We start from the raw sequence: 16,542 nt of genomic DNA on the forward strand, positions 1-16,542 counted from the left end.
AATGTGCTTCTTTCTTTCTGTTGTTCCCTCCAGGCTTAGTCCACACCCACATAATATATTAAAAAAAAAAAAAAAAAAAAAAAAAAAAAAAATATATATATATATATATATATATATATATATATATATATATATATATATAATTTATTTCAGAGAGGAAAGAGAGGGAGAGAGAGAGAAACATGGATGATGAGAGAGAATCGTCCATCGGCTGCCTGCTGCTCGGCCCCCACGGGGGGACAAGCCTGCATCCCGGACATGTGCCCTCACCAGGAATCGAACCTGCTTCATAGGTCGATGCTCCGAGCCTCACCGGCCGGGCTGAACACACTTCTTTTTCCATAGATAAAGTCACGTTCAGTTTTCTTCTGATGATCACACCTGTCTGTCCAGTGTCGCCCTAGACGCGTCCCGGTTACGCTCTCATTGGCCGGATGTGGGTGCGTCCTGCAGCTCTCCCACGGATGGCCGCCTCCAGCCTCACACTGCTCTTCTTCCTCTTCTCTCCCTTCCTCCAGAGTACATCAAGATGGCAGACCAGTATGTACCCGTCCCCGGGGGCCCCAACAACAACAACTACGCCAACGTAGAGCTGATCGTGGACATCGCCAAGAGGATCCCCGTGCAGGTGGGTCGGACACGCCCCAGTCGGCCCCGGGGGTGGTGCCCTGGCCCTGGGGCAGCTGGGGTCCACCCTCGGGAGGGGCAGAGGAGCCGGGTCCTAGAGACTCTGAAACCCAGGGCTGATGTGGTCCAGCAAAGAGCTCTTGGTGTGCGATGGGCGGGGGGCGGGGGTTGGGGTTGGGGGTGGGAGGAAGGTAGAAGGGGGGCTGGTTGAGAAGGGAGGGGGGCTGGTTGAGAAGGAAGATCTCCGTTATTGCCTCTGTGTTTGCAGGCGGTGTGGGCTGGCTGGGGCCATGCTTCCGAAAACCCCAAACTCCCGGAGCTCCTGTGCAAGGACGAGATTGCTTTCTTAGGTACAGTGTGTCTCCCTCCGATGCGGGGGGGGGGGGGGGGGGGGGGGGGGGGAGGGGGGATGATATCGGGGCGTGGACGGGACTCGCCTCCGGGTTCGATTCGCTCCACGTGCAGCCCTGTGAGGTGTGGGGGTCAGTCTGGCATTTCCACGTCACACATTCATGGTCAGGAGCAAGCAGGTCCAGCGGCGGGAGGCACCTGGGACATGGAGCCGTTACCATGGTTTCCACGGTGGAATGATGCTGGGGCAAGGTGACCTCTGCTCGTGTTCCTGTTGGTACTGAGACAGCAGCCGAGTTCAGATTTATCGCTAGGTTTGGAGGGCACAGTTTTTCTAAGGCCACACCTTTTAGGGGGGCTGTTCTCAGGTCTTTGGAATGCCTTAACCCGGGGGACCAGAGCCCCTCATCTCTGCTTTTTATTAGGTAAAACGATGCTTGTTAGCTGTCTGTGGCTGCATTTGTAAAGTCTGTGTAATTATGCTGACATCCTCGCATGGTTTAGGGCCGTGGTCGGCAAACTCATTAGTCATCAGAGCCAAATAGCAACAGTACAACAATTGAAATTTCTTTGGAGAGCCACACTTTGTAAACTTAAACTTCTTCTAACGCCACTTCTTCAAAATAGACTCGCCCAGGCTGTGGTATTTGGTGGAAGAGCCACATGCAAGGGGCCAAAGAGCCGTGTGTGGCTCGCGAGCCGCAGTTTGCCGACCACTGGTTTAGGGGAACCATTCAGTACTCACTCACCTCGGGGCCACCACAGAGACTTACGTATGAAGCAGCTCAGTGCACATCAGCGCCTGCTATTCCAGAGCTCAGCCGGGGACCTGTGCCCACGATGCTGTTTCTGTCCATGGTCTTTGATTGGCTGTCGCACAGGATTCTCCTTCTCCTTCCCCTTTAGCTTCTCCGGAGGTTGGTGGCCCAGCCCACAAGCTGGCAAGCTATACAGCTCACAGGCCGAATCCGGCCCACTGCCTGCCTTCTGTAAATACAGTTTTGTTGAAAAGCCCTGCTCATTCACTTACGGATTGCCCATGGCTGCTCTCATCCACACTGGCAAAGTGGCATGTTAGTGGCAGAGAGCAGCAGGCCACACAGCTGCGTGTATTCCCCATCTGGTTCATCCGCTCACCCATGGCCTAGTTTTTTGGGTGCTGGCTGCCCCCCCCCCCCCAAAGTGAACTGTGTGGCTCGCAGTTTAGGTTACAGCTCAGACCAGGCGCACAGTCCACGTGTGTGGAAAGGTGACTGATGACAGAGCAGAGGAACAGACTGTTTGCTCCCTCGACTTGACCTTAAACTCCTCGAGAGTTTGGCCCTGGCATTGTTCTCTCCCTGAGCACTCGGTCAGCCCTCGCAGTGAGGGGCTTGTGGCTGACTCTGTTCTTCTCCCCTTTTTACCTCTCACCCCTTAGGCCCTCCCAGCGAGGCCATGTGGGCCCTGGGAGACAAGATCGCCTCCACCATCGTGGCCCAGACGCTGCAGATTCCAACCCTGCCCTGGAGCGGAAGCGGTAAGGGACCCCACGCTTCACATGGGGGCCGCCTCAGCCCAGTGCTGCTCATGTGAGCAGGGGGAGTGGCAGAGTGTGCGTCCGAACGCTTTCATTTACAAATTTAAAGTTATTGAACACGAGGCACAGTTGCGTTGTAGACAACTTAGAAAATAAATATGACACACGCAGAAAAGAAATAGAAATCGTTTGTAATCCTATGGCTCCGGGTTGAACGCTTGTTGCATTTTAGGTGTCTGTCTACCTTCCCAGCCTTTTTTCTAAGCACATCCGTTAAAAAACCCAGAGAGTTTATATTTGCTAGTTTGGGATTTATTTTTCTCTCTAATCTTTCTCTGTCAATAAATATACTTTGCAACATTTAAAATGCCTGCCTAGGATTATGTCACACAGAGAGAGGTACCATGGTTTACTTAACAGTCCTCTCTAGTTATACATTTAGGATGTTTCCAGTTTATTTTGTTCTAACTTAAAAACCACTAACAGCCACGGAGGCTTGATCACCTCTAGCTTAAATCTCTATGTATGTTTTAACCATTTCCTTGGGATACATTTCTTATAGTGGGGTTTCTAAGATACATTTTTATATAAAAATAAACAGGAAAAAAGTCTTAGGACTTTTCTGTTCAATTTGATTTTTTTCTTCTAAAGATTGAATTTTAAATTTGGGACGGGAAATGTTTTTTTCTTGTTTTTTTTTTTTTTTTTTTAAACCTTCACAGGGTATTGGAAAATGATGATTCACATATTAATGACTCCGTAGGGTGGAACTGGGATTTTTTATTTTATTTTTTGAAGATTCAGGTTAATGTGGCATTCGGTTTGAATTTCTTGTTGTTTTTTAATCCTCAACCAAGGCTATGTTTCAATTGATTTTTAGAGAGAGTGGAAGGAGGGGGAGAGACAGAGAGAGAAACATCGATGTGAGAGAGACCCATAGAATGGTTGCCTCCCACCTGTGCCCCGACCAGGGCTGGAGATTCCGCTGACAACCCTGGTATGTGGCCTTGACCAAAACTGAACATGGGACCCTTCGGTCTGCAGACCGATGCTCTGTCCACTGAACCAAACCGGCCAGGGCTCAGTCTGAATTTCTTAAGCTTGATTTCCCATTCAGGGTTGAGTCTGTCCTTAAGAAAATGGAAAGCCATTCAGTAACTAAGCTGAAGGACTGTGCCCGGAGGCCAGGGCTAGAGCAGCTCTGGCGAGTCAGGGAGGGCCTCGTGGTCTCTGTGTTGTGTGTGCCCTGCCGTCCGTGCACCATTCCGCTTCCTTTCGACTCTCCAGGCCTGACGGTAGAGTGGGCAGAGGACAGTCTGCAGGAGGGGAAGAGGATCAGGGTCCCGGAAGACGTGTACAGCCAGGGCTGTGTGAAGGACGTAGAGGAGGGCTTGCAGGTAAGCCAGGGCCCGGGGGGGACTGGGTGCTGGGACGCCCCCCTGTCCTGGTGGCGATGGGCACGTCTGACTTCTAAAGGGGGCCGTGTGCCCTCTGCCCCCCAGGCAGCAGAACAGATTGGCTTCCCGCTGATGATCAAAGCTTCCGAAGGCGGAGGCGGGAAAGGGATCCGGAAGGCGGAGAGCGCCGAGGACTTCCCCATCCTGTTCCGGCAGGTGAGCGCGCCTGCGCGGTTCTCCGTCTTTGGGAATGGTCTCTACTCGTGTGCTGGCCAGCAGATTCCTTCTTCTTCTTTTTAAACGGTTTAAATATATTTGTGTTGATTTCAGAAAGAAAAGAAGAGGGAGAGGGAGAGAGAAACATCAGTGATGAGAGAGAATCATTGATCGGCTGCCTCCTCTAGGCCCCACACCGGGGATCGAGCCCGAAACAAAATAAAAATTTTAAGCAGATTTTTGACTGCAGGCACATCCCCAGTGGGGGGTGTGCAGGCGGCAGCTGATTGATGTTTCTCCCTCATCGTTGTTTCTAACTCTCTATCCCTCTCCCTTCCTCTCTGTAAGAAATCAATAAAATATATCTTTAAAAAAATTTTTTCAGAACCCTAACCCTAACCCTAAAAAAATAAAAAAATAAATAAATAAAATAAAATAAATGCTTTCAGTTATAGTTGGTGTACAATATTATATTAGTTTCAGGTTACAACATAGTCATTAGACATTTATATGATTGATGAAGTGATCACCCCGATAGGTGTCGTACCCATCGGACACCAGGGCAGCACTAATTCTCAACCCCTTTAACTCTTGGCAGTACCTGAAACTCTTAACCAGTTTGTCCCCAACTCTTAACAGCACATTGTCTGTAGGAGATGGGGTTGTGGGAAATGTCACTGTCTGTGTTATGTATTTTCACACTGTTGGATGTAAAACACCGAGAATGTCATGTTTTGAACATGTTACATGAGACTAGAGGACCATGGACGTCACCGCCACCGACCCTGGCCTTTGCGGGGAACTTCCTGCCCCAGCGGCTCTGCCTCCCCGCAGGTGCAGAGTGAGATCCCGGGCTCCCCCGTCTTCCTCATGAAGCTGGCCCAGCGCGCCCGGCACCTGGAGGTGCAGATCCTCGCCGACCAGTACGGCAGCGCCGTGTCCCTGTTCGGGCGCGACTGCTCCATCCAGCGGCGCCACCAGAAGATCATCGAGGAGGCGCCCGCCACCATCGCCACCCCAGTCGTGTTCGAGTTCATGGAGCAGGTGGGCTCTGCGGGGCTGGGTGGGAGGGCAGCCTAGGGGGCTGGGGGTGGCGGGGGGGGGGGCGGTGTCCCAGCTCAGAGCCAGCGAGAGCTCCCCGTGTCCGAGGTGCTCACGTGGGCTGGGTGCCCAAGAGGAAATGGGGGGCCCCTCGTGGACGTGATCTCAGCCAGTCGACGGGAGTATGAGCTGTGTGGTCCCCGAGGAATGGCCCAGAGCAGTCCTCCGTCTGCCCGTGGTGGGGGCCTGAGAAGCAGTCTCTGTGCCTCGCAGTGCGCCGTCCGCCTGGCCAAGACCGTGGGCTACGTGAGCGCGGGGACGGTGGAGTACCTGTACAGCGAGGACGGCAGCTTCCACTTCCTGGAGCTGAACCCCCGGCTGCAGGTGGAGCATCCCTGCACGGAGATGATCGCCGACGTCAACCTGCCGGCCGCCCAGCTGCAGGTGAGGAGACGGCGCCGGCTGGGCCCTCTCCCGCCCCGGACGGTCCCCGTTCCGCCCGGGTCAGACCCCCGGCCCCTCTGGACCCACTGTCCGTGGGGAGTAGCACTGAGAGCCGCCAGCGCGCGGAGGTTCGGGATGTGTTGGTCGCCTCTGCCTGCCGTATGGTTCTTTGAATAACAGGCAAAAGTCATGGACCTGCTCCTGGAAAAGTACATTGTATGCGATTTCAGGCCTTTGTGGACCCGCCGTGTCCATTCGAAGGCCCAGAGAAGTGTTTCTTTCTTTTTTTAAAAAATATATTTTTATTGATTTCAGAGGAAGGGAGAGGGAGAGAGAGATAGAAACATCAATGATGAGAGAGAATCATTGATTGGCTGCCTCCTGCACGCCCCCCACTGGGGATCGAGCCTGCAACCCATATGTGCCCTTGACCGGAATCAAACCTGGGACCCTTTGGTCTGCAGGTCGACGCTCAACCACTGAGCCAAACCAGCCAGGGCTGGAGGAGTGTTTCTTAACCTTTTTTTGCATTATGGTCCCCCCTCAGGAGCCTTTTTAGATATTATCCCCCCCAACTTCCCCAATGAGATCTTAATGTCACAGAATGATAGACGCATCTGTGCATGGTGTTGGGGGCGGGGTCTGGTGGGACTGACCGTGGTGCTGGCTCTCCGGTTCCAGATCGCCATGGGCGTGCCGCTGCACCGGCTGAAGGACATCCGCCTGCTGTACGGAGAGTCGCCGTGGGGGGTGACGCCCATCGCCTTCGAGACGCCCCCCAACCCGCCCCTCGCCCGCGGCCACGTCATCGCGGCCAGAATCACCAGCGAAAACCCTGATGAGGCGAGTTGTGGGGGCCCCGGGGCCTCCGCCATCTCCACTCTCCCAGGGTGGGGGGCTCCCACCATCAGCCTCAGACGAGACCTCCCCCCCAGGCTTCTTGGTTCACAGACGAGGAAACTGAGGTGCAGGAGGGGACACTCACAGTTCAGAGACGCGGAGTGTGTGCCAGGCAGACCCCCTTCATTGGCTCACGTTCCGCCAAGGGGTGTTACCCCAAATTACAGATCAAGAGGTTGGGGTGACTTGCCTGGGCACCTGGAACTCGGTCTCTCGCCTCCAGGCACCTCTGCCAAGACATATGTCTCCATCACTCACTTCAAGAGCCTTAATCCCAGAGAGAGGGTCCAGGTCCCCCTCCCCCTTACCAAAATTACACTCAGAGGGGCAGGCCAGCCCCCAAGGGAATTCGTGTGCCGGCAGCAGCAGGGCTAACCCTGGGTTTCCGTATCTGCTGGGATTGTCGTCATCCAGAATTGGAAACCCAGTCCTCTTTTATTTAAGCCTTTCCTGTCGACAGTGCCAAGAGTATAAAATCAGAGGGAGGGCATGTATGGGAGGGGGTGGGCAATGGTATATGTACAAAGATAATAATTTAATAAAAAAAAATTAAAAAAAAGAGAATAAAATCAGAATGTACCTTCACTCAGATCCATCCATGATCACTGTTCTCCCACATTATGTCTGGTGGGGTTTTTTTAAAAAATATTTTTAACTATTTTTATTGATTTTAGAGAGGTAGAGAGAAGGAAAGAGAGGTAGAAACATCAGCGATGACAGAGAATCACTGATCGGCTGCCTCAGGCCCCACACTGGGGATGGAGCCTGCAACCCGGGCATGTGCCCTGACCGGGAATCGAACCATGACCTCCTGGTTCATAGGTCGATGCTCAGCCACTGAGCCACGCCGGCCGGGCTGTTGTTGTTTTGTAAATAGTTTATGTAAAGTAAACATTACATGCTCCGACATGCTCACACGAGGTGTCAGCGTGTCCTGGATCGTGCTGAGTTTTGGGTGTGGCAGGCTTCTTGGGTTTTCCTAGGGTTTAGTTTTGATGGAAATAGATCTGGAGCCGTGATTTCTTCCTTGTTGCTTTTTCTCTTCCGTCTGGGCTGCAGGGGTTCAAGCCGAGCTCGGGGACAGTCCAGGAGCTGAATTTCCGCAGCAGCAGGAACGTGTGGGGCTATTTCAGCGTGGCGGCCGCCGGCGGCCTGCACGAGTTTGCCGACTCCCAGTTCGGACACTGCTTCTCCTGGGGAGAGAACCGGGAAGAGGCCATCTCGTCAGTACCTCCCTCCCTGCCTCCTCCCTCCTTCCTTCCTTCCCTTTCTCCCTCTCTTCTTCCTTCCTTCTCTCCTCCTTCGTCCCTCTCTTCCTTTAAGAATCTCAGGGTTGGCCTGTGGCTCCAGGTGCAGTAGTGAGTTAGGAGATCAAGGGCCCGATTGGTGCCCTGTGCCGAAGTCCAAGGACAGAGTCCAGCCTCTTCCTTGGGTTTGAGGTCCTTGAAGTAAGGTGACCTCTCCAAGGTCATGGCTCTTGAGCTGATTGCAGATCGAACTTGCAGGAGATCCAAAGGTCATTCCAGGTGATTCCAAAGATGAAAAGGTGCAGAGGACTCTAGTTCTTTTTTTAATATATTTTTATATGGAAGAATGGAGAGGGAGAGAGAGTTAGAAACATCGATGAGAGAGAAACATCAATCAGCTGCTTCCTGCACACCTCCCACTGGGGATGTGCCCGCATCCAAGGTACATGCCCTTGACCGGAATCGAACCTGGGACCTTTCAGTCCGCAGGCCGACTCTCTATCCACTGAGCCAAACTGGTGAGGGCAGTACTCTAGTTCTTTGAAAGAAGGTGTGTGTGTCTCTGGGGAACACCTTTAAATTTCAGTCTCATAAATAGTTCCCGGAGAAACCTTCATTCAGAAGGAGGCCCCCAAATTCTGAGACACATCTTATCTTTTTTTCTGCCTTGACCTGGGGGCAAAAAGGTAAAAAAAAAAAAACCAGTTCAATTGTAATTCAACATTCTGTGTCTGTGGGTAAGTGTCCCTCAGAGTGAAAAATCCCAGAGCCGTTTGGACATTTTATTTAGAAAACATTAAAATCCATCTGGCCCTGGCCCTTACCCGTGAATTAAATTGAGTTTGGTGGTTTTGATGAGGGAGCAGGCTTTCTTTGCCAGCTTTGAATAATTAGGTTTTTTTTTTTAAAAAAGAATTATTTTATTGATTTCAGAGAGGAAGGGAGAGGGAGAGAGAGACAGAAACATCAGTGATGAGAGAGAATCATTGATCCGCTGCCTCCAGCACACACCCTACTGGGGATCAAGTCCATACCCTGACTGGGAACTGAATGGTGACCCCCTGGTTAATAGGCCAGCATTCAACCACTGAGCCACCCAGGCCAGGCAGAATAATTAGTTTTCATCATGCTCAGCAAAAAATTGAGACCCTTGAAGGTGAGAGAGGATTCGGCAAATAAGAATGAACGGGGGGGTGTGGGGGGGGAGACCACTGTCCCAGCCACTTCAGATGCAGTGGCCGGGGCTTGTCTCATGCCTGGGACCGGGGTTTGAATAGGTCCAGTGGGAGCAAGGCAGAGCGCCTGGCTGCGGTGAGTTAGAATTGGAATCGTGGCCATGAGTCCTGTCCGTAGCAGGTGACAGTGACTGATCGGTGGCTGGTCTCGCTGTCATCCACAGCGCCCGTGTGAAGTCGGGTTATTTCCCCATTTTCCAGATGAGGAAACTGAGCCCATGGTCACCCGGCCAGTCAGTGCTGAGCCGAGATGGACCCAGGGCGTCTGACTCGGGACCCTCCTGACTTCTGTGCCGTTGGCTCCTTGGGAGCCGCGGGGAGCCCCGGGGGCGAACTGGGAGAACAGTCCGGTGCCTGTCCCCCTCCAGGAACATGGTGGTGGCCCTGAAGGAGCTGTCCATCCGGGGCGACTTCAGGACCACCGTGGAGTACCTCATCAACCTCCTGGAGACCGAGAGCTTCCAGAACAACGACATCGACACCGGCTGGCTGGACCACCTCATCGCCGAGAAAGTGCAGGTGCGGGGCTGCCCACGTCTGCCCTCCCGTCCCTGGGAACCCTCCCCCGCAGCTCCCGGGGAGGGGGGGGGCCTTGGTTACCACGGATACCGAACTGCGGGGTCTTTCCTAGGCCGAGAAGCCAGACATCATGCTCGGGGTGGTGTGTGGCGCCTTGAACGTGGCCGACGCGATGTTCAGAACCTGCATGACGGACTTCCTGCACTCGCTGGAGAGGTGGGCGCGCGGGCCACTGTCCCCCCTTTTGGGGTGTGCGTTAGAGGCAGGTGAGGCAGATCGTGCGTTATCTGGGTGCAGACCGGCCACCGGCAGACGTGTGAACCCCTCCCACACGCCCCCCTCCGTGGAATTCCTCGGAGAGACCTGGGCAGCCTGGGAGAGGGAGGGGTCGGCATCCTCAAGGCCGAGGCAGCGAGTAAAGGCCCCATGGCAGTCTTCCTCCTCAGGAGCTCAGGGTCCGAGGATGTGTGTTCTGGTCTCTCCCAGGCCCTCCCCCGAAGCAGCAGGTGCCTGGTGACACGGGTGGGCACGGGAGGGCGGGTGCCTGCTGTCCCGGGGGGGGAGGCGGAATTGGACCCCGGTGGAGAATCTCTGATCAGCCAATCCAACTCCCCGAGAGAAATGAAAGGACATTTCTGGCGCTCGGTCACCATGCCTTTGAATGGAGGTGGAATGACAGTCCGGGTGCTGGTTTCTCTCGTAAGTGGGCCGCTGGAGGTCCAACACAGAAAGATCTGAGAGGAAGCCAGGATGGGTTTAGCCTCCCGCAGAGCCCTTTGGAGAGTCCACTCCCTCAGAAACGCTGTTTCCTTACGTCCTGAGGAATGCCGGCTTCCCGGGACGGTCCTGGTTTGCTCGCCTTTTAATGAGACGGAGCTCTGTTGAGGACAGCCAGGCGCGCTGGGCCGCAGTCCTGGGACCTGGCCGCAGATTCTCAGCGGGAAACAAGGCTGACCGCCGACCTGTCTTCTCTCTCAGGGGCCAGGTCCTGCCTGCGGATTTCCTGCTGAACACGGTGGACGTGGAACTGATTTACGGAGGCGTTAAGTATATTCTCAAGGTAACGGCCCAGCTTTCTGGAGTCCCAGGTCCCCCATATGCCCCTGGGAGGAGTCACATGTGGGAGGCAGAGCCCTGGGCCCCGTCGCCCTGCTGCCCGGGCAGCCCTGCGGGGGCGGATGCCCAGTGTATTCCCAGTGGACACGGCTCTGGCTCCTGGTCGGGGGCGGGGCGGCTGCTGGTCGGGGGCCCGGGGACCGGCGACATCCTGGTGCAGGCGGGTCGCTGCTCCTGCCCCGCAGGTGGCCCGGCAGTCGCTGACCATCTTCGTCCTCATCATGAACGGCGGCCACATCGAGATCGACGCCCACCGGCTCAACGACGGCGGTCTCCTGCTGTCCTACGACGGCAACAGCTACACCACCTACATGAAGGAGGAGGTGGACAGGTGGGGGCGGCCCCGAGCGGGCGGGGCGGGCTCTGCTCCCCCAGCCGGCTCCTCACCCACTTGTGGGGACCGTCACTGCCACCCTTTGGGGAAGGGGAGCCCCCGGCTGCGCGCGGGGCGAGGGGCCCTCGGGCTGCCTCGGGGAGAGAGGCTGCAGCAGCCTGACGCCCCTCCCCGCCCCAGTTACCGCATCACCATCGGCAACAAGACGTGCGTGTTCGAGAAGGAGAACGACCCCACGGTGCTGCGCTCGCCCTCGGCCGGGAAGCTGACGCAGTACACGGTGGAGGACGGGGGCCACGTGGAGGCCGGGGACAGCTACGCCGAGATGGAGGTGAGCGCAGAGCAGGCCCCTGGGGGGCAGCGAGGCCGCGCCTGGGCCCGCTCCCCGAGGGAGGGCCGTGGCTTCTGCAAACGGGCCTCCCCCTTAGCTTGGCCCACCAGCTGCCAATTCCCAAGAGCCAGTGTGCGGGCTCAGCCCGGATCCCTGCAGTACTGAAGGCAGAAATGCACACTCCCTGGGAATGAGCAGGAACGGATGCATGGCCGTTACCAAGTCTTAAGCCAACACTTAAGGGCGTCACTCCGTTTCCGTGCCGCGGGCCCCGCTCCGGAGTTCCTCGTTCTGAAGGACCTTGGGCGTCACTCACACAGGCCAGCCCCGGCGGGCTCCATCTCGGGTCTTCTTTCTGCTGTAAAACAGGTGATGAAGATGATCATGACCCTGACCGTGCAGGAGAGCGGCCGGGTGAAGTACATCAAGCGCCCGGGGGCCGTGCTGGAGGCGGGCTGCGTGGTGGCCAGGCTGGAGCTCGACGACCCGTCCAAGGTGCACCCGGTACGTGGCGCCCGGCACGGCCGCCCGCAGGCCCCGGCGGCTCTGCCTGGCCCGGGAGCCGAGCAGACCGGGGCTCCCGGCTCGTCTCCCGCCCCCGTTCCCCCCGGAGCCAGCGCGAGAGGAGCACACGTGCCTCCTTTGCTCACCCCCTCTCAGCAGCCGGGGCTCACTCAGAAGAAAACCTAGTTCTTCTGTGGACCTGCTAACCCCAAACCAGCTGTCCCCACTGCCTCTGGCATCAGTCTCTCTCGCGCTCCCCCTGCTTACATAGGCCAGACCCCGCCTGGGACCTGCACCCCCTTCCGGGAGGGCCTCCCCAGTGCTTTCCGGGGCCCCCTCCTCCCTCTCGCGAGCGTTCCCGCAGACGTGCTCCGGGCACGGGGTACCCAGAAGAGGCAGGTCTTGCTGACTGTTCAGTAAGCCGTGCTCATCATTCGTGTGTGTATTGCTCTTTCCTCTACGACTATCAGTACATGTGCCCAGGAAAAAGCTAGAAACGTTTTATTGTTGTTAATCCTCACACGAGGATATTTTTTTCATTGATTTTTTTTTCTTTTTCTTTAGAGAGTGGATGGAAAAGGGAGGAAGGGGGGGGGAGAGAGAAAAAAAATTCAATGTGAAAAAGGCACACTGTCCATGTGGCTTGCGTATTGGCAGGTCTGCCTCGGTCCCGCTTGTCTCGGTCAGGAGGCCACGGTGCCCTTGACCTTGGGTTCTCCTTGTGTCTCTTCAGGCCAAGCCGTTCACGGGGGAGCTCCCCGCCCAGCAGACGCTGCCCCTCATGGGGGAGAAGCTGAACCAGGTCTTCCACAGCGTCCTGGAGAACCTCACCAACGTCATGAGTGGCTACTGCCTGCCCGAGCCCATCTTCAGCATAAAGGCAGGTCTCGTGTGAGAGGCGTGTGTAGTCCACACGCGTGGAGGTCCGTGTGATGAGCTAGAAGGATTTGCTCCCTGAGGTCAGAGGGCTCGATGGATTCCTGGTCAGCCTCGGTTTGATTGTCCACATCTGGGAACCTCTGTCTGACTGTACAGACTGTTGTCAATGTGACAGGTGGTGTTTTAGGGTTTAGTTCAGCTCCACACTGAGACTGTTCAGATAGTCAGTTAAGAAAGGAATCAGTGTGGGTCACCCTTTTATTTTTTAAAAGTATTTTTATTGATTTTTAGAGAGAGAGGAGGGGAGAGGGATAGAAAGAAAGCAAGAAACATCAATGAGACAGAAACATCATCAATCAGCTGCCTCCTGCACGCCCCCTACCGGGGATCCAGCCTTCCACCCAGGCATGTGCCCTGACCAGGAATCCTAGTTTATAGGTTGATAAACTCAACCTCTGAGCCACACCAGCCAGGCACACGGCCGTGTGTTTTATCCTCACACCGTGCTGGCTGTGTGGGTGCCTGCAGGGGCGGTGGGACCTTCCCGGAGGGAGAACTGGGTGTCCCCTGTGATCAGGGGCCCCTTCCTTCCACTCCGGACTGCCCCAGAGTCTGCTGGGTCCAGGTCTCCGGCCGCTCGAGTGCATGGGGCTGGGAGGGGTTGAGCGTGTTGGGTGCCACGTGGTGGGTGGCAGTGCCCGCCCCCGCGGGACCTGGGCCGACGCTGTGGTCCCGCTGCAGCTGAAGGAGTGGGTGCAGAAGCTCATGATGACCCTGCGGCACCCGTCGCTGCCGCTGCTGGAGCTGCAGGACATCATGACCAACGTGTCGGGCCGCATCCCCGCCCCCGTGGAGAAGTCGGTCCGCAGGGTGATGGCCCAGTACGCCAGCAACATCACCTCGGTGCTCTGCCAGTTCCCCAGCCAGCAGGTGGGTGCCCTGCCCAGCCCCGCTCCTCGGGCACTCAGCTCCCGGCAGGGATGGGCTTCTGCCCTCTGATGGAGTCGAGCGTCGTGAAACCCATGCATGGCCCGAGATGGTGGGGGCCGAGCCCTCCCTGTAGAATCCCAGCATCCCCCGGGCAGCAGACAAGGAGCACGCAGTTGGTACACAGTGAGCGTTTTCCAGGGATGCTGGCTGAAGTGATTGAGGAGGTTGTGAGTTTTTCTTGCTAGTTTGTAGCTTGGATTCTCCTCCTTGAAAGGTGTAATCTTGCAGCTATGAGTATATGTGGTATTTGTTAAAAATGGAGAGGGAGCGAGAGATAGAAACATCAATGATGAGAGAGAATCATCATCGATCAGCTGCCTCCTGCACGCCCTCCACAGGAGACAGAACTGCAACTGGGCATGTGCCCCGAAGGGGAATCGAACCGAGATTTCCTCGCCCCTGAGCCACACCGACGGGCCATTCTGGCTCTTGAATTCCTGGAGCCTTACACTGAGCGGATGGGCGGAGCTGTTTCTGGGTGGCCAGAGGGCTGTGGGGCTGGGATTCTCTTTTTCCTCGTGAGCCTCAGACGGGTCTTCCAGGGGAGCCTGGGGCCCGTCCTTGCGGTGACTTCTGGTGGCGACCGGACTATGTGGCTGTGAGTGGCCAGACCCGTCCATCCTCTCTCCCGTCCAGATCGCCAACATCCTGGACTGCCACGCGGCCACCCTGCAGCGGAAGGCCGACCGGGAGGTGTTCTTCATGAACACACAGAGCATCGTGCAGCTGGTCCAGCGGTGAGTCCGGGCCCGGCGCGGGTGCCCGTGTCCCTCCGAGCCGTCCCGTCACCCCGGGTGGTGCTGTGGGGCTCTCTGAGGGCCAGGCTCGACCCGGGAGATAGCACATGGGGTCGGGAAACCCTGATGACAGTCCTGGCACAGCCATTCCTAACGGCGGATCCCTAGGCCCCGCACCTGACCTGTGTGGATCTCAGTTTGCCTGTTTATAAAATGGGAATAAAACCACCTCATGCACAATAAGTCATTCTGAGTAGATTAATTTTTTAAATTAATTATTTTTATCCTTATCCAAGGATATATTTGCATTAAATTTTTTTTTTTTTGAGAGAGAGGAGGGGAGGGTGGGAGATGAGAGAGAGAGAGAGAGAGAAAAAAATCGATGTGAGATAGAAACATCAATCCGTTGTCTCCCATACGTGCCTCAACTGGGGGATTGAACCTGAAACCATGACTGGGAATCGAACCAGTGGCCTTTTGGAGCACGGGACGATGCTCAGCCAGCTGAGCCACCCGGCCGGGGCCATGTTGGGCAGGTCTAAAATCACATTTGAATAAACGAGCGCTATCGGTTCTTCTCTTCTGTTGTCACTGGGTGAGGCTGGGGTTAAGCTGGTTGCAGCTACTCTAAACCTCCCGAGAAGCCGCGCTCCCTGTGTTCGGTGGGACTGCGGGAAGTGCTCTCGGGAACGGCCAGTTAACATTCGGTTTCACAGGGAAGCGAAATTGACCCAGACCGTTCGGCAAATGCCTTTCAAGTCTTGCTTTTTTCCAAACTGTCTTTACACGGTGGATGGTTAATTGAAAATTTTTCTTTTCACCCATGCATGCAAGGCTGACCCCTTTCAGCATCCCAACTCTGTAAGTGTGTTTCCTTCTCTCTGGGGACGGGGCAGGCGCCACCCCAAGGCTCGGGCGTGGCCTCTGGTGTGACGAGTGACCGTGGGCAAGTCGCTGCTCTCTCTGCCCTGCAGTTCATGCAAATGACCCAACTTGCGCATCCCTCCCTCCCAGGCCTCAGGACCACAGGGCTGCATCCCCCACGTGCTCTGAGACCCTAAAAGCCCTGCCTGTGGCTATCCAGGCGCCAAGGGGGCGAGTGGCTCACCGAGGTGCCTCCCTCCCCCCCCAGATACCGCAGCGGGACCCGCGGCTACATGAAGGCGGTGGTGCTGGACCTCCTGAAACGGTACCTGCAAGTCGAGCACCACTTCCAACAAGGCAAGCGCGGCCGGCCCTGGCGACAGGCCCTGGCGACAGGCCCCGGGCGGGCGGGCGGAGCCTGACCCCGCGGCCTCTGTCCCTGCAGCCCACTACGACAAGTGCGTGATCAACCTGCGGGAGCAGCTGAAGCCGGACATGGCGCAGGTGCTGCACTGCATCTTCTCGCACGCTCAGGTGGCCAAGAAGAACCAGCTGGTGATCATGCTCATCGTACGTGGGGGAGGGCGCCCCCTCTCTCCCCCCACCCCCTGGCGGAGGTCTGCGGAGGATTTCCAGGAAGGCCAGAGAGGAAGTAGTTTAGATCTTGCAGGTCATACGGTCTCAGGCCGGACGCTCACAGCTGCCTCTGTGCACTGTGGGGGCTCATAGTCGTACGGTCAGCCCCTGGGGGGCTCATAGCCAGCACCTGCTGTGTGCCAGGCACTGCTGACATATTGCTTCTCTGACCTCAGTTTCCTCATCTGTAAAATGGGGATCCTGCTGGCGGCTCCTCAAAGGGTTGGGGGAATTTGGGGAGATGAATGTCAAGGGCCTGGCTGCTTGCCTGGCCACAGGAAGCACCCATCACGGTTGGCCATCGGTGGTGCTGCAGGCTCGGGCTTACCGGGTGGTGAGGGCGTGTTTGGGGCGGTGAGGGAACGGCCAGGGTGATGGTGGGAAGGGGAGGGGACGTGCCTCGGGCTGGGCCAGGTGTCCTCCGAGGCCGGGCGGCTCTGTGGTTTCCCGGGGCAGCCACACGCCGGCTGAGGACGGTGCCGGCACGTTTCCGTCTGCCGGACAAACGCCACCTGGATTCTGTTTGCTCCCCCGAAGGACGAGCTCTGTAGCCCGGACCCTTCCCTGTCGGAGGAGCTGACCTCCATCCTCAGCGAGCTCACGCAGCTCAGCAAGACCGAGCACTGCAAAGTGGCCCTCAGGGCCAGGCAGGTAG

At 56.4% G+C, this 16,542-nt stretch overlaps 1 protein-coding gene across 4 annotated transcripts in view; it reads left to right on the plus strand.

The window, feature by feature from the left end:
- Nucleotides 1–16,542, plus strand: part of ACACB (acetyl-CoA carboxylase beta) — a 64,954-nt gene that overhangs the window by 27,228 nt on the left and 21,184 nt on the right. For 2 of the 4 annotated variants that reach the window (XM_084867658.1, XM_084867661.1), the window contains 22 exons: nt 519–628; nt 896–977; nt 2,399–2,497; nt 3,785–3,894; nt 4,000–4,110; nt 4,945–5,154; nt 5,425–5,595; nt 6,277–6,438; nt 7,555–7,718; nt 9,346–9,496; nt 9,609–9,712; nt 10,475–10,556; nt 10,798–10,943; nt 11,127–11,277; nt 11,647–11,781; nt 12,515–12,661; nt 13,402–13,590; nt 14,287–14,387; nt 15,222–15,248; nt 15,520–15,608; nt 15,697–15,821; nt 16,425–16,538. In XM_084867658.1, the coding sequence (XP_084723784.1) occupies nt 519–628; nt 896–977; nt 2,399–2,497; nt 3,785–3,894; nt 4,000–4,110; nt 4,945–5,154; nt 5,425–5,595; nt 6,277–6,438; nt 7,555–7,718; nt 9,346–9,496; nt 9,609–9,712; nt 10,475–10,556; nt 10,798–10,943; nt 11,127–11,277; nt 11,647–11,781; nt 12,515–12,661; nt 13,402–13,590; nt 14,287–14,387; nt 15,222–15,248; nt 15,520–15,608; nt 15,697–15,821; nt 16,425–16,538 (2,780 nt within the window). The remainder of the gene's footprint in view (nt 1–518; nt 629–895; nt 978–2,398; nt 2,498–3,784; nt 3,895–3,999; nt 4,111–4,944; nt 5,155–5,424; nt 5,596–6,276; nt 6,439–7,554; nt 7,719–9,345; nt 9,497–9,608; nt 9,713–10,474; nt 10,557–10,797; nt 10,944–11,126; nt 11,278–11,646; nt 11,782–12,514; nt 12,662–13,401; nt 13,591–14,286; nt 14,388–15,221; nt 15,249–15,519; nt 15,609–15,696; nt 15,822–16,424; nt 16,539–16,542) is intronic. The other 2 variants (XM_084867659.1, XM_084867660.1) reach the window with 1 other exon arrangement.

The sequence above is a fragment of the Pipistrellus hanaki genome, assembly GCF_964339955.1.
Source record: "Pipistrellus hanaki genome assembly, chromosome: 19".
NCBI classification, from domain to species: domain Eukaryota; kingdom Metazoa; phylum Chordata; class Mammalia; order Chiroptera; family Vespertilionidae; genus Pipistrellus; species Pipistrellus hanaki.